Source organism: Gymnoscopelus microlampas, assembly GCF_963454915.1.
Source record: "Gymnoscopelus microlampas genome assembly, chromosome: 13".
NCBI classification, from domain to species: Eukaryota; Metazoa; Chordata; class Actinopteri; order Myctophiformes; family Myctophidae; genus Gymnoscopelus; species Gymnoscopelus microlampas.
The window spans coordinates 1,234,855-1,260,093 of NC_139950.1; the positions used below are offsets into that span (position 1 = coordinate 1,234,855).

Genomic DNA, 25,239 nt, shown 5'->3' on the forward strand with positions numbered 1-25,239 from the left:
ACATAGCCGTAGCACCTATTGTCGTGTGTGTGTGTGTGTGTGTGTGTGTGTGTGTGTGTGTGTGTGTGTGTGTGTGTGTGTGTGTGTGTGTGCATGCAACTCAACAATGAAGTACTGTACCTAACTAACATCAACCTTCGTATACCAAGCATGCTTGTGGGTGGGTGGTTATATGAGAAATTTGATGTCGCATAAGTGAAGAGAAATAAGTGTTATTTATATGGCTGTCTGTTTTGTCATCCCAGCTCTTTGTCTTTACTGATGGTGCGGTCCGGAATACCAAGGAAGTGCTAGATCTGGTGAGAAGCAATGCGGGTTCTCACAGGTAGGGCCACATCTACAGTAATGCATACAGTATATGGACAAACAACAACTGACTAGTCTGAATTGTTGTGTGTGGTTGCTATTGAGCATTTTGAGCTGTTAGGTTCTACTAAAATGTAAAGTTATTGCACAGCATTGGGTTGTTTAAACATGTTTACTAGACTAGAGTCACTAGACAACTATCTTTCCACCCTAGAAGCGGAGGAGGCTGATGCATGGGAAATATAATGGGGAAAGTTTGTGTGGGATGGAGATGGTACATCTCAAAGTCTTATGTACAGTATATTGATTCTATCCTATTCTTCTACCGCAGGTGCTTTACTTTCGGTATTGGGGAGGGGGCCAGCTCTGCTCTCATCACTGGGATGGCCAAGCAGGGAGGAGGTCATGCCCAGTTCATCACAGGAACAGAGAGGTTGCAACCCAAAGTAAGATATAATATGGCTCTATTCACAGCAGCCATATTGTGAAGACATTCACAGGTGTTACCAATGATACTAATGAAGGCTCTGTTCCATTCTGGTCAAACAGAGTCAGGGTGCTGATATTGTGCATGTTGGCTCACTGGAAACACTCTGTTACACCAGTGGGTCTAAAGTTGGGGTCCAGGGACCCTCATGGGCTTCCAAATGATACGATAATACGATACGATACGATACGATACGATACGATACGATACGATACGATACGATAATACTTTATTGTCAGTTCACACTGAAATTTGTCTTGCGACCCAGCAGCCATGTATGCAACAATAAACAGTTCACACATTTGACATGACACAAGAAAAACAAAACACAATACAAAATACATACATAAAGACATACAAAGACAAGAGCAATGTCCACCTCTCAGCCTACCCTTGGCCTATAAATCCTGATTAAGCCTCAGTGTCGTCTGATGGACAAAGGACCTCTTCAGTTTGACCTTATTGTATGTAGGAACACCGTATCTCCTTCCTGAAGGCAGCAACCTATATTCTCCATACAAAGCATGGCTAGTGTTTGAAGTGATATTCCTTGCCAACCTTATCATACTATCATTATACGTAGTTGTATAGAGCCTCTGAAGTGGCTGTCCAACAATCTTTGAACAAATGTTCAGTTGCTGCAGCAGTTGTGACTTTAAGGCTACAGACAGACATCCATACCAGGTGGTACTACAGTACTGAAGAACACTCATTATAACAGAAGTGAAAAACAAAAGAAGAATCTGTCTACTAGCACCAAACCCTTACAGGTGTGTAACTCTGAGAGTGTACAAATGGAACCAAACGGAACCGTAATGGTCTGTTTGGTTCCATTTGTACACTCTCAGAGTTATGGGGGTCGTGGAAACCACTGTGCTAGACTAAATGGAACAGAGCCTTCATTAGTATCATTGGTAACACCTGTGAAGGAAGTGATAATATGGCTGCTGTGCATAGAGCCTATTGGCCACATAATCCGTGAGAGGGCAGCGATATCCCAGCCTGGAAACCAGACGAATCTGCCACAGATACAAAAAAATTGCCCTGGGCAGATTGGTCTGGCACTCCTCGGTTTGAATTACATTTCGCTCACCCCAGAGTTTTCGGTGACCAATCAGAACCCACTATTCAAAGTGGGATTTTCTGCTGTGACGTTTTGAATCTGTTTGCAACTGCCCCTTGGAAAGTTCCAGACAAATATCTACGCAGTGATATTAGTCTGGCCATGCCAGGCTAGCGATATCCCGCCGACATAGAAAAGAAAAATGTCCCAAAGTAGTCCAAAGCAATAACGGCTGTTCACTGTGGCAGTGTAACGTTTTCAACATCTTGTTTGAGGTCTGCCATTCTCATTTGTTTTCAATAGGTGCTGCAGTCACTTCGCTTTGCCCTGCAGCCTGTTGTGGTGGATATTTCTATTTCATGGGACCTGCCAAAGGGAGTGTCTGCAACACTTCTGTCTCCACCCATCACAACCCTTTTCCAGGGCCAAAGGTCGCTAATTTATGCCCAGCTCACTGGAGAGGTAAGAGCAGCAACTTTAATTGGACAAATGTAATGGACCATGTAGGCAAAATGATTTCATGACTGGTTTGGTGCAAATTGACAGTCGCACTACTTTAAGTACTTCATTGTATTTGTTTCTCAGGTTCAAGGAAGTTGACCCTTGAGTTTACCTTGCAATTTGCATGGCAGAAACAATTCATGATACAGTTGCATTTTTATCTAATATCTCTCTCTTTCTCTCCCCAGAATTCAGGGGCTAGTGAAGGCAGTGTGACCGTGAAGTACAGCCTGGCAGATCAACCTTCTCAGAATAAGCTTGGCTTCAGTCTCGAACCTACCAAGGACACTGGGTAAAATATCCTTTGCTCATTGGCTCATTGAGCACTGAGACAAAATAAGTAACCAACTTAGTCCTAAAAAAAAAGATCACAACTCGTTGTTCTCCTCTGTGCAGACTGACAGTCCACAGGTTGGGGGCTCGGACCCTGATTCGCTCCCTGGAGCTGGAACAGAGAGACAAGCGAGGGCAGCAGGATGAAGCGGTGAAGAAGAGGGTGGTGGAACTTAGCATCCAATCAGGAGTGAGCAGTGCCTTCACTGCCTTCATCGCTGTCAACAGAGGAAGTGGGGAGGCTGTACAAGGACCTCTGTTACGAAGAAATGTTCCAGCACCAAGTAAGTGGACATCTGTAAAAATGTGTTAACATAAACTTAGTTTTAAAGACGTTCAGTTTTACCACACATTAAAAGTCTTTGCCATGGTCCTTCAAACGTGTATTGAAAGTTTTAACAAAAAAATCCACTCCATTGATCCATGGCAGGTGTTTTTCTCTCACATTTCTAAAGCCTTTTCAACTGCAATGAAAAAATAAATCTTTGCCTGCGGGTGTCGCTGGTGAGGGATTTTGCCTGTCAATCATCGCCTCTGCTCCGCCCCCCCCCCCCCCAAAGGAAAGGATAGGGGAGGGGAGGGGCGAGGAGGAGAGTGGGCGGGATTAATCGGCTGTGACCTCACTGCCGAAGGCAAAAGCTCAGATTACTTTTCAGCCTAATTATTCAGAAAACCCCAGACCACAGAAAATCCACTGAATGTTCAAAGTTCAGATTTTTTGGGTGTAATTGAGGTCAGAAAACCCCCCAAAAAACATAAAAAAATAAAAAAGTGAAAATGAATGTCATAGAACCTTTAAGGTGTTTCTGTGTGCTGGTATGGAGTTAACTGTGCACGAGTTGTCCAAGCAGGTGCACTGTGACCAGCTTGGACCACACGCACGCACGCACGCACGCACGCGTTATGATAGATAAATTACCTTAAAGGAGAACTTCACCCATTTTCAACCTATCATATAACCAGTCCTCCCTAATGCTCATTATATTAAGATTCAATCTGTGTCTCAGAGGAGGGCTGTGGACAGTTCAGAAACCTGACTACCAGTGAAGTCATCGGTAGGCAGGTTTGGTCATTTCAAATCAGATTTCATTTTATTTTATTTCTTACAAATAAACACTTTAGGCTTTAGCACAGCAATATGCGGTAATTAGCTGTTGTTTTGTCTGTATTGAAGTAACTTCCACTGGTATTCACTAACTATGTTATGCTATCCCTGTCATAGGGATGTATGGCTTCATCGGCAGTTCGCAATGTGGACCAGGAGCTGTGATGATGGAGCAAGCACAAGGTAATCCTGTGTATTTCTTTATTCAAAGTTTTACCAGTGGTTAATAAGAGTTCTCACATAACTCACAAAGTATAATTTGTAGACTAGCTGGAATTAGGGTCTGACTTTGGATTGAACCCAAGATATGAGCTAAGCCTAGCCTGCTACCGGGCTCCATCAGGCCAGCAGTAGCCTACTACAGGGCTCCACCAGGCCAGCAGTAGCCTACTACAGGGCTCCACCAGGACTACCGGGCTCCAGCAGTAGCCTAGCTACGACCGGGCTCCACTCGGCACTACCAGGTCAGGAAGTTCCATTATGGCTAAAAATGTGTCAATGGCTCAGGTGCATGTAGGTAGGCATGCAGGTATTGGAGCAACAAAAAGACTTCTTTAGAGAATCCTTGAAACAACTTGAGAACAGCTACAAGAGCTTTGTGAACACTATTATGGATGACACCAGCAAAAGACTGGATGGTAATTTGAGGTCCAGTACCCAAGCTGAGGCTAACGGGGAACAGGGGCCTGGAAAAAAAATATGACAGGCCGCGCTCCATTGTTGTTAAGCTCCCGAGGTTCAAGGATAGGGAAACAGTGCTAGGAAGAGCAAACTAACTCAAAGGCAAAAATATATGTATTTGAAGATTATACAGAAGCTGTCAGACTCAGGAGGAAAGAGCTACTACCAAAGATGATGGAGGCCAGAAAGAATGGTCTTTTTGCTGTTCTGCGACGTGACAAGCTAATTATTTGCCCTGGTCGCCAGCAGGGGAGAGAATGGGTCTGATTAGAGGAGGTCATGTTGTCATGGTTATGGTAACAAGTTGACTTACTGTGTATCATGGTCTGTATTCTGGATCAGAAAAGATAGTTGTTAATATTTCCTATTACATTTTCTATTTTGGCCGTTTCAAATGTATTCAATGTGGCCATATTTTTGGCAGGTACTTGGTAATGTATGGCAGTAATTTAAATAATTTGTAATTGAGGTCAGAAAACCCCCCAAAAAACATAAAAAAGTGAAAATGAATGTCATAGAACCTTTAAGGTATTTCTGTGTGCTGGTATGGAGTTAACTGTGCACGAGTTGTCCAAGCAGGTGCACTGTGACCAGCTTTGGCGTTATGATAGATAAATTACCTTAAAGGAGAACTTCACCCATTTTCAACCTATCATATAACCAGTCCTCCCTAATGCTCATTATATTAAGATTCAATCTGTGTCTCAGAGGAGGGCTGTGGACAGTTCAGAAACCTGACTACCAGTGAAGTCATCGGTAGGCAGGTTTGGTCATTTCAAATCAGATTTAATTTGATTTTATTTCTTACAAATAAACACTTTAGGCTTTAGCACAGCAATTAGCTGCTGTTTTGTCTGTATTGAAGTAACTTCCACTGGAATTCACTAACTATGTTATGCTATCCCTGTCATAGGGATGTATGGCTTCATCGGCAGTTCGCAATGTGGACCAGGAGCTCGGATGATGGCGCAAGAGCGTTATGAAGGCGCAGCAGAGAGCGGCAACAGTTTTTTAAGTCAAATACAAGGTAATCCTGTGTATTTCTTTATTCAAAGTTTTACCAGTGGTTAATAAGAGTTCTCACATAACTCACAAAGTATAATTTGTAGACTAGCTGGAATTTGGGTCTGACTTTGGATTGAACCCAAGATATGAGCTAAGCCTAGCCTGCTACCGGGCTCCATCAGGCCAGCAGTAGCCTACTACAGGGCTCCACCAGGCCAGCAGTAGCCTACTACAGGGCTACTGCTGATCATAATTTGGTTGCATTGTCTTGGAGTACTAAAATCCCTAAAGGAGGTAGCAGAGTTATTAACAGAAGATCTTACAAACACTTCAATAAGGAAGTATTTGTTGGTGAGGTAGAACAAGTGGACTGGTCTATAGTGAGCAAAGAGATCAACCCTGAAATAGCACTTCATGTGTTTATGAATCTGCTCATGGAAATAGTAAATAGACATGCACCATTCAGGAAATTTACTGTTAGGTCCAAAGGTGCTCCATGGCTAGATAAAGAAGTCCTCGACTTAATGACTGCAAGGGATAATGCAAAGAAAATGGCAAATAAACTAGGTTTGAAGATGGATAGACAAATCTACTGTCAATTAAGGAATAGAGTAACAACGTTAAAAAATAAGAAAAAGTATTATAAATACTTTATAAATATAGGATTAGTGAAATACAAAAATATGGAAAAAAAAACTGTTCAACACTGAACGAAATAATGGGCAGGAAATCAAATGCATCTATTTCATTCATACAGTCTGAAGGGAAATTCATAACAAAACCTTATGATATTGCAAACTACTCAAACGTGTGGTTAACTCTTTAGCTACTCCCATATGTCATATATTCAATCAGTGTTTAATCAGTGGGATTCATCCAACAGTATGGAAGGACGCTAAAATCATCCCACTTCCAAAGACAAAAATAAAACATTTAATGGTCCAAACAGCCGTCCCATCAGTATTTTACCGTTGCTAAGCAAAATAATAGAAAAAAAAAAATTTAAACAGGTCATGGACTACTTTTCCAATAACAGTCTACTGTCTGACTTTCAACATACATACAGGGAAGGCCATTCCACAAGCACTGCACTTCAGCAAATGAGTGATGACTGGTTATCATGCATGGATAATAAAAAATGTGTAGGTGCTGTTATGTTGGACTTCAGTGCAGCATTTGATGTAATTGATCATACCTTGCTTGTAGATAAGTTACAGTGTTATGGTTTTACCTCCAATGCATTGGCATGGTTCGTTCATTATCTCTCAGGGAGACAACAGAGAGTCTTCTTTAATGGCTGTGGGGTTCCGCAAGGTAGCTGCCTAGGGCCTTTGTTATACTCCATTTTCACTAATGATTTACCGTTGAGTGTGAAGAATGTTAAAACTATTATGTATGCTAATGACACAACATTATACAGTGCCGCAACATCTGAGCAAGCTGTAACTGACTCTTTAAGAAGTGCCTTAACAGACATCTATGAATGGATTGAATGAAACAAGTTGGTGTTAAAGACAAAGGCCATTGTGCTTGGATCTAGACACATGTTGGGCAAGAATCCTCAGTTAAAACTGTCAATTGTTCAACACAAATTGAACAAGTGAACACAATAAAACTTCTGGGAGTAACTATTGATAGCTCTTTATCTTGGTCTAAACATATAGACAATATTGTCATCAAAACGGGAAGAGGAATCGGGATGACTAGGAAGTGTTCTGCTTTCATCACTCCCTCTATAATGAAATCAGTTATTCATTCTTTAGTTCTGTCTAATTTAGAATATTGCCCTGTAATCTGGTCGTCAGCTACAAAATCTGATTTGAAAAAATGACAGGTTGCTCAGAACAAAGCAGCTCGTCTGGCACTAGGATGTTCATACAGGACAAGTATTAGCTATACTGTATGCTTGAATAGTTGGCATGGCTAATGGTTGAACAGACATTATCGGTGAGTCTTCTAATGCTACTGCGGAACATTATTAGCACCAATAAGCCACCTAGCTTGGCTAAGCAGTTACACATGACTTCTGAAAATGGGTACAACACCAGAGAAGAAGCTTCTGATAACAAAAACGGCACCAAAAACTGCCCAAAACATCTTACACAATCCATAACAAAATTACTTTCAAAAAACATATCAAGAGATACCTTGCAAGTAACTTGTCAAGTATGTAACTGTTATTTGTTTAATTTGACTGGATTGTTATATTTGATTTTAAAATGTTAATTTGTCTTTTTGTATTCATTTTTATTGTTTCTTTTTATTTTACTATTTGTATTTTTAGTTGTACATCTGTATTGTATTTGCTTTGTTCAGGACCCCAGGAAGACTAGAGGCTCATTCATGTGACTCTAATGGGGATCTTTTAATAAACATAAACATAAATATGGGTGGAATTCAAGTAGTTCAAGCTTAAAGTAATTAAAGTCCCCTGTGAACTTTAAACTGGAACTTTGTCATTTCCACAGCACGTGTCTCCAAGTGGTTCAGCTTCGCTCGCTCGTCTCCTAAATGCGATGGTTGGTTGGATTTTTTTAATATTTGAATACATGGTAGAATGTGATAAAGACAATGTGGGGATTCATGTTGCAGACGAAAATGAATATGTCTATTTCACGGGTTCTCAAAGTTTTATTTGATGGCAGTGATATTTATCGTTTTCAAACAGACTGAAAATAATTTGCCTTGATTGAGATTGAGCATTTTGTGATCTCTTGAAAATCTTATTTTGAGATATCCCTTGTTATATAGTGACCTGTGTTCGTTCATGTCTTGCCTGGTCATGAGCAAAGTGGCTGCCATGTCAGTGTTAATTAAGAATACTGTATTGCCATATTCCAATACTAAAATTTTTGACTCCTCGCCTCTGTCAAACGTCATCCAGCATGGATGTGTAAACATCTTGTGGACTTCACATCTTCTCCACGTCTTGCAATATGTGGCCTAAATATCTTATTACCCCAGTAAAGTTAAAGTATTTCCAAATTGTACTTAAGTACAGTAAATGAGTAAATGTACGTAGTTACTTTCCACCACTGTGTTTCACCATATTTAAATCAGAGTGTAGCAACTGGTCCAACCCTGTGGACACGCACACACGCACACAGACAGTTCAATCTGTGTGTCATAATGTGGCAGACAGTGTGTGGTAGTTCACCGTTCAATCCATAGCTGCATGTTACTGGAAGTAAGTAGTAATTGTATGTTAATTTTAGCGAATACGCTAATAGAGTTCATTTATATCAGGGATCCAAAAAACGGTCTTTTTAGGAAATGTCAGATTTTTGTCTTCTCCCAATGTACACTAGTTGTTATGCCAATTCCTCATATAGTTATATAGTCTTCTCTGACGCCAATCAAATTTTATACATCAGTTCCAGTCACGAAAATACATGAAGTCCATTGCTACACCATTGACTGCACCATTGACTTGTTTTCAGTGGTATTATAATCATTTTGTACTTAGCAAATTATGTTAATGATGCAATATGACAGTGTGAAAGGAAATGACAAACCGTTTATTTCCTCATATTAATTGAAACTCGTTAACTTGCCAGCAAAGTGCAATGAATTGAGTTGTGTGAGTCAGCTTTCACAGGATTTCAACCGGCTTCATTCTTCCCGCAATAATAATCATAAAACTTTATTTTTATGGCAAGGTTTCATGAATACAAATGTAAAGACAAGAAACTGCAGCAAATAAACCATATTCAAGAAACTATTCTCGCTGCAGTTATAATGATTGCTAATACACATAGAAACTTGTGTCTTTGATGTTCTTACATTTTCTCTACAGCATCTGATATGTTTAATGACGCTGACTGTGCAGCTGCAGACCCTGAGCCTAGCCCTCTTCAGCCACCCAGAGACACATTGCTGCAGTTGATTTCCCTCCAGAAAGCCTCTGGCTCCTGGACTCAGACATCAACCCTGGAAAATGTACTGGGGAAGAGCAAGAACCAAATGGAAAAGTCAATGCCTGCACAGGTCAGTCACTGTCAAGTCAAGTATGACTTGAATAAGCTGACTAGGGTTGTAGAGATGTTCTAAAACAGGGGTCTTCAACGTTTTCAGGCCAAGGACCCCCTAGCTGAGAGAGCGATGAAGCGGGGACCCCCTCTATATTGTATAAAGTTGTGTTTCAGATCAAGTTTTGCTGCTCTTTTTTTCCCTCTACACCTATAACTCTTTGCCAAAAATAGCCAATCTACAAGCTCACAACGCCTCGTGCTGCGAGGCGTTGTGAGCTGCTCTATTTACCTGCAGTATGACTTTAATGACTTGTACCTGAGTTGGCTCTGTATTTGGTCTGCTTTTGTTTGCTTCTACACCAAATCTGTTCGCCAGAAATAGCAGATCTACAAGCTCGCAACGCACCGCAATGCAAGCTTGTAACACGGCTATTTATTGTGCATGTTCCCCCCAGAATAGTTTGAGTACAAGTGGTTAGTTAATTATGCTTTACACATACTCTAACTAACATTATGCGTGCCATCATGATATTGTGAAGCTAACGCAGCAATTTAGGTGAAACTTATTCATGCAAACACATTGTTTTGTTTTCATTTATTCAGTGAAAATGCTGGTCAACTACAGCCAGTATTCATGAGATGTTTGCCGACATTTATCGATAATCATCTGGAACTATCTAACTATGGTTAAAAGAGGCATTCGTGCCAAGCCCAATAACCGGGTTATGATTGGACCTGTGATAAAGCCGTGAAAAGTGATAATGTTTCAAGTGGTCCCAGGCTGTTATTGGATGAGGAGAGACTTCCCAGTTACCTTTTTTATATATCCTGTTATTAGGAAAAAGGGAATGCATTGGAGGAATTTGTATGTGTTCATTGTGATTAATGTAATTGATTTATGTTAGTTTAATGCTTTGTTCTATATGTGTGTATTTGGGGGGGGGGGGTTGTTGGATAAAAAGAAGTCACATAAATAGTCCGTCCCCCATTGCTGTCCTTTATGAAGAAGTACCGTATGGTGACTGTTCCCACATTAGATTAATGGAGAGGTGTCTAAAGAATGTGAGACTAGGCAACACACACACACACACACACACACACACTCACACACACACACACACACACACACACACACACACACACACACTTTTATTTAGCATTTCTGTCGTTCCTGTAATGGCATTGAAATGACTTATGCGTCATTCGTGGATGCTTTTGATTTATCAGGTGAACCAGGAAGTTTGGGCCACTGTTTTGGCTTTGCTCTGGCTCCATGGTTTCAAGATGGAAGCCCAGGATGAGTGGCAGCTTCTGGCTATGAAGGCGGTATCCTGGGTCCAGGCTCAAAAAGGTGAAATGAACGCTGGTGTTTTTTCTGTGCTCATTAACGTCCTGTGCCTGACAAATACTGGAACTGTGCATTCCAGTATTTGTTTGTAAGCACAACTTTAATACTGTGTGAATTTTAGAAAGCCACCTACATCAAAACTACAATGAACGTGATGTTTAAGCCTGTAGAACTGCATCTATTTAACTGTACATATACATACCTGTACAATTGTATGTGTATTGTACTACACATCCTCTGATATACGTACTGTACACCATTGGTTCTCAAAGTGGGGTCCGGGGACCCCCAGGGGTCCTTGGGGGAGTTCCAGGGGGTCCCCAGCTAAATGATAGATTAGGAACATCTTTCTGCAAGGTGCAGAAAGATGCCCTGGGGCTGTGAGAGGTACATCCTGCTTGTTCCTCCATCTTGCCTATCCACCAGCGGGGTTGGAACAAGGAATAGAATAATTATATTTGGCTTATTCTTACGTTTCTGTCAACGTGAACCTTTTCCAGCCGTACACCATTCCCTTCAAACATTTAATCCACTGCATTAGCATTGTACAGTGATGGTTTCACAATATCATTACTTTTGATTGCTGTCAATCTTCTGACAACATAATTGACTAATGCACTTTTCTCACTATGGAAAAAAAGAGTTGGCACATCCTTATTTGCACTCCATTCACGTGCCTGCATTGATTCAGAATGGCCAAGCAGAAAATATAAAGAGCTGCACTTGTGTATCCTGCCATTGTATGTTTTGCCTATTATGTTATTCCAGAAAGTAAAACTTGATAAAAATAGCTGCTAAATTAGAAGGCCACATTCATAAACAGTTAATGGGCACAAACATAAATCAATGAAAAATCCTTAAAGGAGGAGTTCACCCAAAAAATTACTTATTTTCTATCAATTGCACACCCTATGAAGCCTTAAATCCATGGATTCTTTTTTGTTTTTGTCGCATTCCTAAGCTAATAATTTGATTCCCGTCTCCTACCGGCTAATGTATCCGGTAAGAGACACAAAGTAGATTATTTGTGTCTCCTACCGGAAATACACACGGTCATCAAATTATTGTTTTAGTAGTGCCACAAAAACAAAAATAAATCCATGAAATCAAGGCTTCATGGGGTGTGTAATTGATAGAAAATAAGTCATTTTTTGGGTGAACTCCTCCTTTAAAGTTCTAAATGGCATGTACTGTAATGGGCACAGCGTTTGTAACTAATCGTAACAAAACGTTTCTAAATAGGGAGCTTAAAAAGAGAATATGCATATCGGTGTGTACTTAATATGCAATGAATGTATTGCACAAATTGAAGGATATAGAATGTCATGTTAATGCCAAAGTGCATGTTGGACTTGTTTATTCACTAATTTACAATAGTTATTCAAATGTTGTTTATTCACTAATTTACAATCGTTATTCAAATGTTGTTTATTCACTAATTTACAATAGTTATTCAAACTAGACCATACCCGGTCGGCGCAGCGCATCCGTGGGGGGATATGCGCACATGATATGGCAACCCGGGAGGCAGTTCGTCCCATAGCTGGGCAGCCCCGTAACCATGGCGACAGTGTTTGACACAAAAACGCTAATAAGAAGCTGAGATTTGATGAAATTGAAAAACGGGCTTCACAGTTGCGTTCAGGTGGTAATGGTCAATGGCTGTGTGCAAAATCAGAGCAATTGGTCCAGCCAGTGAGGAGAACCGGGTATCTTCACTCACGTACTCACCACCACTACAGAGGTTACTAGAATTATAGTAGGATGTTTACATTTGGTTCCTTGATGGTATTGTGGTATATGTTTGATGTTTGATGCTTGTTTTTGTTTAATTTGGGATTATTGTGCCACAGGCCAAAGCAAAGTCCTTGTATGCACCTTAATAGTTGTTGAAATGTTTACATTTGGTTCCTTGATGGCATTGTGGTAATAATTTAGGTATGGAAATATGTGTCGTCTTCAGTGCACCATTGATTGTGATTTATATAATGTTTGATGCTTGTTTTTGTTGTCGTCTTCAGTGCACCATTGATTGTGATTTATATAATGTTTGATGCTTGTTTTTGTTTGCTTTGGCCTGTGGTATAATCATAACTCGACATCAAAGTCCTTGTATGATCCTTATTCTTGGCAATTAAAGTTTTAGTTTTCATATTCCAATGTTTGTTCATCTGTATTTGTGTTTGCTTGTGAATGAGCTGAATTAGAAACACTATAAACATTCAGCGGTGGATAGTAACTAAGTACATGTCCTCAAGTACTGAGGTACTTTTACTTCACTGTAGTATTTCCCATTTTCAATACTTTTACTTCTACTCCACTACATCTTAGAGGCAGATATTGTACTTCCACTATAATTACTCAAACTTAAGTTACTATTTACTTTGTAGATTTTGATTATTATTACAAAACAAACACACATACCCACTTAAGCCCTATACACATTTCGGCCATTTGAAAATAGCAGATCTACAAGCTCACAGTGCGATGCATTGTGAGCTTGTAGATCGGCAAAAGATTTTCATACAATTTATACATTTGAAAACTTGTGGAATTGGACATACTGCATAAGGGCGCGCTCCCACCGCACTTTTATTTTTACCTCTGGGGTGGAATCTGCCAATGCTTTGTCAATGCAAATGCATGGATTCTTGGCAAGACCATGAATCCACACTAACACTAAGGGCGCGCTCTCACCAAAAGTTGGCTGGCCGCTGTTAAACGCAGGTTGTGAGCGGCCACAGTTTTTTGCAGCCAGCGGATTCTAAAAAAACGCTGTGACGCACCTGTCACTCACATTCAAGACCGTCCCCGTAGCCCGCACCGCCACTAGACACTAGCCACTAGACAAAAAAATGTCTGTGCACTTTCACACTTGGGGTTCGTACATCTACATACACATTCAGATTTAAAATATAAAGTACTTACCCCATGGCCACGGATGTTACAATCATGTACGGGTCCTCATAAGTATCCGTATCTTCCGTATTGTTCAATAAAAAGCATTTTAATCCAATCAGTGGTCATTTTCTCCGTATGCTTTCAACTGCGCGACCCTAGCGGTTGAGAGGTGTATTGCACTGTTGGTACATTATAACTCTATGGGAAAATGGCCACCAATCGATTAAAATGCTTTTTATTGAACAATACGGAAGATACGGGTACTTCTGAGGGCCCGTACATGATTGTAAAATCTGTGGCCATAGGGTAAGCACTTTATATTTTAAATCTGAATGTGTATGTAGATGTACGAACCCCAAGTGCACAAATCATAAAGTAGTGGGTGAGATGCAACAGCTACAACCAGTTGGTCCACTGAGAGCACCATGTTGCTTCCTGAGTCTTGGGACGGTCCGCCTTCGACTCACCCGATTGGACAGAGGGGGAAAATCAGCTCCTGCCTCCAGCAGTTTTATGCTTCTTCGTGTAGAGCGGATAAACGCAAGGTCTGCGCGACAAGCGGAAAAATCTGCTCTTGCGTGAATCCACGCATTTGCATTGACAAAGCATTGGCAGATTCTGCCCCAGTGGTAAAATAAAAGTGCGGTGGGAGCGCGCCCTATTAACAGAGTATTTCTACATTGCAGTATTGAAACTTTTACTTAAATGTGAGTACTTTTTTTACCACTGGGTTTCAGGGGGAAATGTGCCAGTAATAATATTTATAACACGTTTTCGAAGTTCTTGTTTGTTTATTATAAACAACATCTTATAAACTCGATTCATTGAAGTTGATGAGCAACCCAAGAGCGACACCTTCTGGAATACTATAGTAACTAACATCTTTCAGTAAAAAACGAATTAACAGACTGAAAATATTACACTCTAGGTTTGTCTACATTGTTCTTCAGATATGTCTATTATAGTGTAAAAATAATAATAATAGTAATGATAATCATATTTGAACTGGACCCCCCAAAATAATCATATTTGAACTGGAGACCACCCAGACTAATCATATTAGAACTGGGGACCCCCCACCCTGACGAGCACTTGGAATTGTAGTAGTTGAGGCATTACATTTAGTTTGACTCGGTTTCACAGATAAATATTGTGAAAGCGTTGTGAGCTTGTACGTAGATCGGCTATTTTCACAATTTGTCTCTTTCTTATATGATTTGACAATTTGGCCAATGTTGGACAATTCTTTTTAATAGTATAGTCTGTTGATTACTTCTGATGCAATAATGGTCTTTGTTCATGCCATTTATTTTCTTTTTTCTTTATTTTTATTTTTATTAAAACATATCTTAAAAGTCCTTAAATTGGCACTTTACTGTCATCTGGGGACCATCCCCAAAATCATGTGGGGACCCACCATATATTATAACTCTATGGGACCCACAGGTTGAGACCACTGTGATTTAGATACACGTAATCTCCCAAGAACAGAGAGGGCAGAGGCCGCTGTTTTTCCTTTTTTTTTTACATGGGTTCAGATTGAGATACAAGTAATCCAGAGAGTGTAGCTAAAAGTAAGAAACGGTGACAAAAAGTCCAACATACTTGTTCGTCACGTGACCTGTGCACGTGACTTAAGTAGATATGAATCAGTTACAAGGAATCTTTTGAAAGGAAAAGACGTGCTGGACGCCGGGGATGCGCCGCCGCCATGACACTCATGGGTGGCAAACCTCGCACCGGAAGTTCAATAAATACATTGCAGTAAATGGGGCCGGCTGGACCAGCTCATGAACAAACATTATTTCTGAACGATTGCGACCTTTGTCATATAATCGGCTCAGGAATATAAAAGAAGACATATCACAGGTTGTTTTCTAATCACTTGCTTTTCGATCTGCAAAGCACATAATTTTATTGAGGCATCTAAACAGCGGCAGGTATCGTTTCTGTCTCAGTGGTACTATACTTTGGTCCTTCAGAAACATACTTTGTGCTCTTTAGATACCTAAATACAATGTAAACATCGAAAAGCAACACAGCAGAAAACAATGTGTGATGTGTCTTCTTTTATTTTCCTGGCCCGAGTATTTCATAAATGTCTCAATCGTTCGGAAATAGTGTTTGTTCATAAGCTGTCCAGCCGGCTCTCATAGACGCCAATGTTATTTCAATGAGCTTCCGGTGTGAGTCTTCCACCCAGTGCGACGAATCTGCCGGCTGGAATCGCAGGATAGATAACAACTTACCATGGGTGCCAGCATTCTCCCCATTGACTGCGCTTTGCTGTTTAAAGCTCTAGACTCCACGACGAGCAAATCCACGTAAAAAAAAGCATCCATGTAGCGCGATGACCCTGACTACATCCTGGAACGATAACATTTCACTCGCGAGTTACAACGGGGGGGGGGGGGGGGGGGGTCGTCGCGCATCGCGCATGACCGTTTTTCCCCACCGGAAACAGATTTGGAGATATAGGCGTTTTAAAGACGGAAATAGACAGGAAGCGGATGGGGAGCCATGTTTTTTGTTTCCGGTGATCTATTTGGCCTATCCTTCTCAGGATCACAATGGGTACTCCCAGAGCTGCTCCAGCCCCGCCCGTGTGGGAAAAAATGAAAAAAAAAAACAGAAAGACACCAAAAGCGAATACCCTTCGGTTTTGGCACTCCGCGTAACTATTTGCAAAACCGAATACGCTTCGGTTTTGGCACTCCATGTGTTAAGTAAAAGTATCAATACTCTGCAATGTAGAAATACTCTGTTAGGGCACAGTCACACACCACACTTTTGTTCTACCTATGTACTAAATGTACTTAGTTACTGCTCACCACTGCCTGTCTTCACAAAACAATTGCAACAGCAGCAGAAGGGAACAGTTCACTGTTCAGCAGCATTTGCGTTACACATTTTTATTGATTAGTTATTCTTAAAACTGTTGGACGGCAGTGGCTCAAGAGGTAAAGCGGCTGCTTGTCAATCAGAAGGTTCCCTGTTCGATTCCCGTCTTCCCCTGTGTTCATTTTGAAGTAGTCTCGCGGTCCAGACTGTGCTAGCTCCCTCGGTGGAGGAAGTTGTGGCGCATTGGGGACGCTACAATACTGACGCAACTTTCACTCTCCAACTCTCCTACTGCAAGTCATACTATTATTAACCCTCCAGTCTACAGTTTGAGTTTACTTTGAAATACTGTTTACTAGTAGGGGGTGCTAACCACAAAAAATGGCCAAATCGTTACGCGGTGGATAAAAGCATGAAATTTGATACAGATGTCCCTTGGGTCATCCTAAAACATCCTAGAAGGGGTGCCCAAAAAAATCTTCAACAGGAAGTGAGTTATGGACAAAATTCAAAATGGCCACCTAAACTGTTGACCGTTGACTCAAAAGACACCAAAAGAATCTCCAAAAAGCATAAAATTTGGCACATATGTCCCTTGGGTTATCCTAAGACATCCTAGAAGGGGTGCCCAAAAAAGTCTTAAACAGGAAGTGAGTTATTGACAAAATTGAAAATGACCGCCTACAGTGTTGTCGATTGACTCAACAGACAACTAAAGAATCTCATAAAAGCATACAATTTGGCATACATGTCCCTTGGGTCATCCTAAGACATCGAAGGGGTGCCTGAAATGATCTGAAACAGGAAGTGAGTTATTGACTAAATTGAAAATGGCCGTGTACAGTGTTGACAGATGATGCAAAAGACATTCATTAAAAAGAATCTCATAAAAGCATGACATTTGGTACAAATGTCCCTTGGGTGATCTGAATGCATCTTAAGGGGTGCCAAAAAAAAGTTTTAATAGTCTCTCAATGGAAAACACACCTCCCCCACGGGCTGCACTGCTACAACATTCAAATCGAGCAGTTTGTCAATCTGGCATTTGGTCCAGAAGCCTGAAAGCTATGCAATCTCTACCATCTCCTGACAAATATGGATGGATTAAAGTCGCTGAAATAATGCAGAAAGTAAAATAAATAAGATGATGTAGAAATGAAAACAGAAGGTAGACTACAAAATACGGCAGGTTATGCACTGCATAACCTGTCGTATTGAGTCTGCATAATATGCAGACTGCCGTGGTCAACTGTTTAAACAGCCATTTAGAATTTCTTCAAAATGGTCCCTTCCTAAAAAGTTTAATAAACAAGCAAACAAACAAATAAATAACCCCTTCTAGGATATATTAAGAAGCACTCAATGTACGTACGAAATGGTACACTTTCATGACGTCCCTTTATGTTTTCTTTTTTGTCAACTGCTTTAGGCGGTCACTTCCTGTTTAAAACCTCTTTGGGCACCCCTTGTAGGATGCGTTCAGATCACCCAAGGGACATTTGTACCACATTTCATGCTTTTATGAGATTCTTTAGGTATCTTGCATCATCTTTCACACTGTAGGTGGCCATTTTCAATTTAGTCAATAACTCACTTCCTGTTTCAGATTATTTTGAGCACCCCTTCTAGGATGTGTTAGGATGACCCAAGGGACATATGTGCTAAATTGTATGCTTTTTGAGCCAATCGCCAACACTGTAGGCGGCCATTTTCAATTTTGTCAATAACTCACTTACTGTTGAAGACTTTTTTGGGCACCCCTTCTAGGGTGTCTTAGGATGACCCAAGGGACATGTGTGCCAAATTTTATGCTTTTTGGAGATTATTTAGTTGTCTTTTGAGTCAATCGACAACACTAGGCGGCCATTTTCAATTTGGTCAATAACTCACTTCCTGTTTAAGATTTTTTTGGGCACCCCTTCTAGGATGTCTTAGGATGACCTAAGGGACATGTGTGCCAAATGTTATGCTTTTTGGAGATTCTTTTGGTGTCTTTTGAGTCAACGGTCAACAGTTTAGGTGGCCATTTTGGATTTTGTCCATAACTCACTTCCTGTTTAAGATTTTTTTGGGCACCCCTTCTAGGATGTTTTAGGATGACCCAAGGGACATCTGTATCAAATGTCATGCTTTTATCCGCCGCGTAACGATTTTTCACTTAGCACCCCCTACTATACTGAACCAGTTTCAAGTTTGCATGCCTTAATAGATCTTCATCTATCATTGATATGGAAAATAACAAACACTTGATCAATCATTTCATAGAAAGCCTATATACAAAAAAATCCCCATAGCTCCTTCTCCAAACTCCCCCACCCCAATGGTCCCAGTCAGTCTATGTCCAAAAGACACGTCGGATAAACCACGGATCTGGGTGATTGGGTGGTCTTCCTCATCTGGTGGTGTCTCAGGTGTTGGAATAGAGGGGGAATAAGGTGAATAGTATGGGCTAGAGGGGGAAGATGGGTCTCTGCTCTCATCCCATTCTTCTGGGGTTGTTGTGGGGTCATAGAGGGGGGAGGGGGAGGTACTTCCCAGTTCTGGGGTGGTCACCTCATACTCTTCTCTTATGCCGACAGGGGAATGATGGGCTCTATCTGGTGATCCAATCTGCCTCATTATTCGTATTATCTGTCGCTGTCGAAGGGTCAGGTCGTCCAGGTCCATCTCATCCGAATCTGAACCCTGCTCCTCTAATTCCCCCTCACTGTGCTTGTTTCTCTCCCGCTGCAACTCCTCTACCTCCTCTCCTTCATCGTCACTTATTTCTATATATTTATCTCCACATTCTCCCTTTCTGCATTGAGAGTAGCAATTGTTTCTCTAGTTCCTCGATATGTCTTTCTACATTTGCTCTTTCTGCATTAAGGGCGGCGATTGCATTTCCAGCCTGTATGGAAGCCACCACATTTTCTATTATCTCTTCATCCGTTAGCATCAGCGTGCTGATGGCTTCATCTGTTAGCATCATAGCTCTGGGCATACTGGCCCTCATTTATCAACGCAGCGTATAAACCGGCGTATATTTTTCCATATATTCGGCCGTACACCAACGTCGAAGTCACATTTATCAACGAATCCTACACAGCCGATCCGAGCGTACATTTGTTCCCAGCCTTGATAAATCTCACGTCTGAAAACGAGCGTCATTTAAATAACACGCCCTTAAATATTCTCGAAACACCCCGATTTTACGACATGAAGAACCAGAATACGACCAAAGAAAGAGTTTAGCCGCTCGCCTCGCCTCGCTGCCTGTCAAGTCACACACACAAACACACACACACACACACACACACACACACACACACAGGCACGCACGCACACATGCACACGCCTCTCTCTCTCTCGCTCGCTCGCGCGCGCGCCCAACTGTGTCTTTCATAATCCGTTACGGTATAATTTTTGTCAGTCACGTAGGCTTGTAGCCTACATGAATGACATTATGATACCAATTACATCGCCATGAATGTAATACGTTTGTATATTTATTTACCCCATACCGAGCGTTCAAGTTACACTAAAGCAGTCAGGCTATTCCCCATGAGACTCGGGCAGTCTGCAGACTGCAGTGATCCCGTGCCGCAACCCAAGTTATAAGAGATTGGAGCGTCAGGTTTATATCCTTAACCCAGCCAGGTTGTAGCCTATATAACTCTCTATGACATAACTCCATACCATAGGACAAGCTACTGTACGTTTGTAGACCTCACTATCCATGAAAAGATGGTCGGGAGTCCCGACCGCGGGAGTCCCGACGCAAAATCGCTCGTAGATTTTGAAAATAGCAGATCTACAAGCTCACAACGCGTCGCGATGCGACGCTGGCTTGTGAGCTTGTAGATTTGCTATTTTCAATGCAGCCAGATCTACAATCTTATCTGAATGACTGTTGAAGCAGTTTGTTTAAATTACTTTATAAAATGTTATATTTTCACAGGGATTATTTATTAGTGTAGATATACATTTATGAGTGGAGTATGTGTCCAGATGCCTGTCAGACAGTCAGACAATGTTGCTCCACAGGTCTAGAATGGAATAAACGGGTGCAGCCAACGTCAACAACTGGTCTCGACCAGACGTGAGATCTCAGCGTACCGTAGGATGAAGCCCACGTCAGGATGATAAATGCCGAAAGGTGCGGTGATCTCGCCGTACGCCCATTATTTGGGCTGCACCGCGTTGATAAATGAGGGCCAGTGTCTGCTGAACTTGGCCTTGGCCTGTCAATATTGGGCAACAGTGCACTTGATACTGAACTTCTGCTTTCTGTACGCTGAAGCTGGCTATGGTGGGGCATTGCATCATCTGGGAGCTTCCTCTTGCTAGGCACTACATGTGCTGTTTGTTTAGGAAAAATGCTTGATGGGGTGGCAGTGGGTCCTCTCAGAGGAGGGTCTCGACTGATGCAGACCTCGCCCTCAGCGACACAATGCATGATATCATGTGCTCGTAATTTCTACACCACACTGTACAGGCATACATCGATTGAATGCATGTGTTCAGGGATGCATGAATTAGGAAAACAATGTGAGGAGATGAAGGTCGGGGTACAGTTCCGGGCAAGAACTTGAAGCCACTTTTCACAAGAGATAACACCCTGATGCTTCACTAGATTCTGAATATTCCAAATGGAACACGTACTGTAGCATTAACACCATACTGCAGGGAACCGATAATATGTGTGGCTGACAATCACGTATGTAGACACAGCCACCAGGGCCAGATCCTGAGTCCATGGGTTAGGGTTAGGGTTACCAGCAGGAATGAAATCCAACACATTTTTAAATGAGAAAGAAATTTTATATAGCTTTTAAATTTCCAACCCATTTAGACCTGAGACTGCTTCTAAAAACACCTTCTATATCTAACAGTTTTCTGAAAAAACATCTACATAGCTTAGCTATGCAGCCTTCACATCTAGTCTTATATTATGCTGAACAGCGCAATGGTCATGGTCACAGAGTTATGGCCATTAAGTGTTAAACACTGCTGAGTCCGGCGGCTAAGTGCAATATGTTGATGGAATAGGCTCTATGCACAGCAGCCATGTTATCACTTCCTTCACAGGTGTTACCAGTGATACTAATGAAGGCTCTGTTCCATTTAGTGTAGCACAGTAGTTCTCAGATTTTTGAATTTCAGATTTCCACAACCCCCATAACTCTGAGAGTGTACAAATGGAACTACGGGTCCATTTGGTTCCATTTGTACACTCTCAGAGTTACACACCCGTAAAGGGCCATTTGGGAGTGTTTCCAGTGAGCCAACATGCACAATATCAGCACCCTGACTCCGTCTGACCAGAATGGAACAGAGCCTTCATTAGTATCATTGGTAACACCTGTGAATGATATGGCTGCTGTGCATAGGGCCTATTGTCTACTTTACGATACAAGCATGTCATTTGGCACACTTTTAGAGCATGCCCTGAGTAACATTGTTTGGCTATAGGGCCATCGCACATTTGTTCCGTGGTAACCATGGCAGCCATTTTCCAAAAATGTATGTCCACCACCTGCTCTTACAGATGTGCCACTTCAAAACTTCACACGTTACTGTGCTTTCCCTGAAAGTGCCCTGAAAAAGCATTTTTTCCTCCCTGTTTTGCCCTTAAAAATGCACTGTTTTTCCCCTGAAAAGAAGTTGTCACTACACACCCCCGTTTTTCCCTTCAACAGACATCCATATACATGAGAACAAAAGAATGTGTGTTGAAGAAGGTGTCAGACTCATTATGAGGCGAAAGGTGATTTGAAGAGGTCCTTGACCAGTTGCTCAAATTAATTAGCATCATAAAAGCAGTGATCATCAAAATAATTCAGCATTTTAAATGCCCTTCTTTGTCCCTCTTATTGCCCTGGGAATCCCCTGAAAATGTACTGTCTTGGCGATGGCAGGACATTTGAAGTTTTGAAATGGCACATCTGTATTTCACCAGTAACTCAGGTTCTAGACCAGGGGTACTCAACAACAAATCTTGAAGGTCCACAAATACGTTTTTGAATAAGGCTAGGGTCCGCACATACACGCGACATGCACGCAGACATGCACGCGTTATAATTTTCCCAGGGTCCACTGAGAGGTGTCCCGCGGTCCGGTCATGGACCGCGGCCCGCCTGTTGAGTACCCCTGTTCTAGACCATCTACTGTAGGATCTTGATTCCTGTGGCTAAACCTACATGTTCAAGGATGGGGAATACAGTGCTACTATTAACAACATGCTAGAAGCTATGTAACTAGGCCTACATACGGTATATCTGGCATCCAGGGAATGCCAGATATACAGCGATTTTTTTTACGCAAGATACCGTCGTGCGTCAAAGTATAAACCGAGCCTATTTAGGCATGAAAAGCACCACAACTCGCTGAGTTCTCAACCGATTTACACGTTGTTTGGTTTGTATGATACAGGATCAAGAATGCTGGTTTTCATACCAACATGCTTACGTAGTTTGTAAACATAATAGAGCCTAACTTATGAATAGAAACAACTTTTTGTATGTTGTTATTATTGCAGTGAATATGGATAGTATAATAGGCTACAACAGCATTTTATTATTAGCCTATACTGTAAGTACAAAAAGTAGTACTTAATCATTTTTTTGCTCATGCCAGTCATGTCTTTCACAAATGAATGACTATAGCCGAGGGCAGGGCATATCAAAAATAAACTAGCGTGATAACATAGTACATGTTATTGGCGTATTTTTTGGTGTAGCACCACCTGGGGGAAAAAAAACACCAGCCGCCACTGGCTGGAGTTAACAAGCATAGTTTTTTTTTTCCTCCCATGAAAATCATTCAAAGTACAATAATAATGCCTGTCAATCACCTCTGACTTGTGCGTGAAGGACGTGCAAGTAAGCTATGCCATGGAAATATGTATTATTTGTTACAGTACATTGTTTGTCTAGTGTACTTTGTGGATGTCTGCTTCTGTTTAATTTTAGTTGGCTTAAGTACTTTGCAGACAGAGTTACTGTTTTTTTTTTCCAGGGTTAGTGCTAAATGTTGGTATATTTAGGATGATGTATTTGCACTGCTCACAATGTTCGATGTGCGCAGTGGTCACACAGTGTCGAGTGGCTGTGGTACTGTGTGTGTGTGTGTGTGTGTGTGTGTGTGTGTGTGTGTGTGTGTGTGTGTGTGTGTGTGTGTGTGTGTGATCGGTCTCAGGCCCAGGAGCCCGTATGGTCGGGATCCGCCCCTTGATACGCATATATCTTTGAGGTACTATAGAAGAGGAGTAGACTACACTACATCCTGTCTACTGTACATAGCCTGGTTGTCAGTGCTACTGCTAAACATGATCTACAGTGGTCTCTGTAACCACATCCTGTTCTCTACACCCTGCACACAGAGCTGTAGCTCCACTTTAATATCTACCACCAACATGCACTGCTCTAATTTTAAACTGTCATTTCTTTCTTTTCAAAAATATTTGTATTCACATTTTTAGTGTCAACAATCTTAGTTGCAAGCACACACAATAACGTCTCAGATCTCGCATTGTTTGCAACGGTAACTTAAAAAGGGCAGCCATTACAAATATGAATATAAAACCCCATATAAAACCCCATATCTTTCTATCCCTCCCTCCCCCCAGTGGTGTAAAGTACATTTACTTAAGTACTGTACTTGAGTACAATTTTGAGGTATTTGTACTTTACTGGAGTATTTCCAATTTCCAATACTTTTACTTCTACTCGACTACATCTCAGAGGCAAATATTGTACTTTTATTCCACTACAATTATTTTAAAACTTTAGTTAGTTACTTTGTTGTTTACATACATTAACCACTTCAGCCCTATATACATTTCGTCCATTTGAAAATAGCCGATCTACAAGCTCACGATGCGACACATTGTCAGCTTGTAGATCTGTTATTTTCAAAAGATTTGTATACATTTTATACATTTGAAAACTTGTGAAATGGGACATTCTGCATACATTCTGCATACAACTGTCACACACAGTTCTAAATACTGCATTTCCTACATTTCAGTGTTGATACTTGCACTTCCGTAAATAAATGGAGTACTTTTTCCACCACTGGTGGCACAGTCTGAATTAACATAGGAATGACCAAGGCAGCATATCAGTAGTAGTGTCTTATTACTTTATTGACTGCTACTGTTTGTCAATGAGACATCATAGAATTCATCTAGTCCTGTCACATTCTTTTATCTAGCCTTTTTAATTCATATTATTGACTTATTCTCTTTGCATTATTTGAATTAGCAGCCTATAATAAGATGTAAAATCGGTGGTGATGTTCTCTTTATGTAGAAAAAAGAAAAAAAGAAGAAGAAGCCTATAGGCTGGCTCAGGGTGGAAGACAGGGTTAAACAACTAAAAATGGGACTGGTCTTCAAAATTGTAAATGCAAATTTGCCCGATATGCCCCCTATTCCCACATATCTGAGTAAATACCTCCAAAAGGTTAGCGACACCCACAGTCACAATACCAGAGGGAGCGTTAACAACAATTTGGTACCACCCACCCATAAAACAAACATGGGCAAATTCTCCTTCTACAGCACTGCCACCCAGGATTGGAATAGTCTAACCCCATCCCTCAAAAAATTCAGTTCGCAGGGCTCATTTAAAAGAGCCCTGCCCATCTTTCAGGAGGCCAAAAGAGGAGGTAGTACCATTTTCCCGTTAGACAGCCGACCCCCCCCCCCCCCCC

At 41.3% G+C, this 25,239-nt stretch overlaps 1 protein-coding gene across 1 annotated transcript in view; it reads left to right on the plus strand.

The window, feature by feature from the left end:
• The window catches only part of LOC311058119 (von Willebrand factor A domain-containing protein 5A-like), a gene marked incomplete at its 3' end in the record, with an annotated part of 27,929 nt that extends 16,682 nt beyond the window's left edge, over nt 1-11,247 (plus strand). The window contains exons 10-20 of the mRNA XM_084075425.1: nt 246-325; nt 638-752; nt 2,160-2,318; nt 2,546-2,649; nt 2,754-2,974; nt 3,913-3,978; nt 5,390-5,503; nt 7,950-8,000; nt 9,278-9,468; nt 10,680-10,778; nt 11,227-11,247. Coding sequence (XP_083931551.1) covers nt 246-325; nt 638-752; nt 2,160-2,318; nt 2,546-2,649; nt 2,754-2,974; nt 3,913-3,978; nt 5,390-5,503; nt 7,950-8,000; nt 9,278-9,468; nt 10,680-10,778; nt 11,227-11,247 — 1,221 coding nt within the window. The remainder of the gene's footprint in view (nt 1-245; nt 326-637; nt 753-2,159; nt 2,319-2,545; nt 2,650-2,753; nt 2,975-3,912; nt 3,979-5,389; nt 5,504-7,949; nt 8,001-9,277; nt 9,469-10,679; nt 10,779-11,226) is intronic.
• Between the last annotated feature and the right edge of the window lie 13,992 nt (nt 11,248-25,239).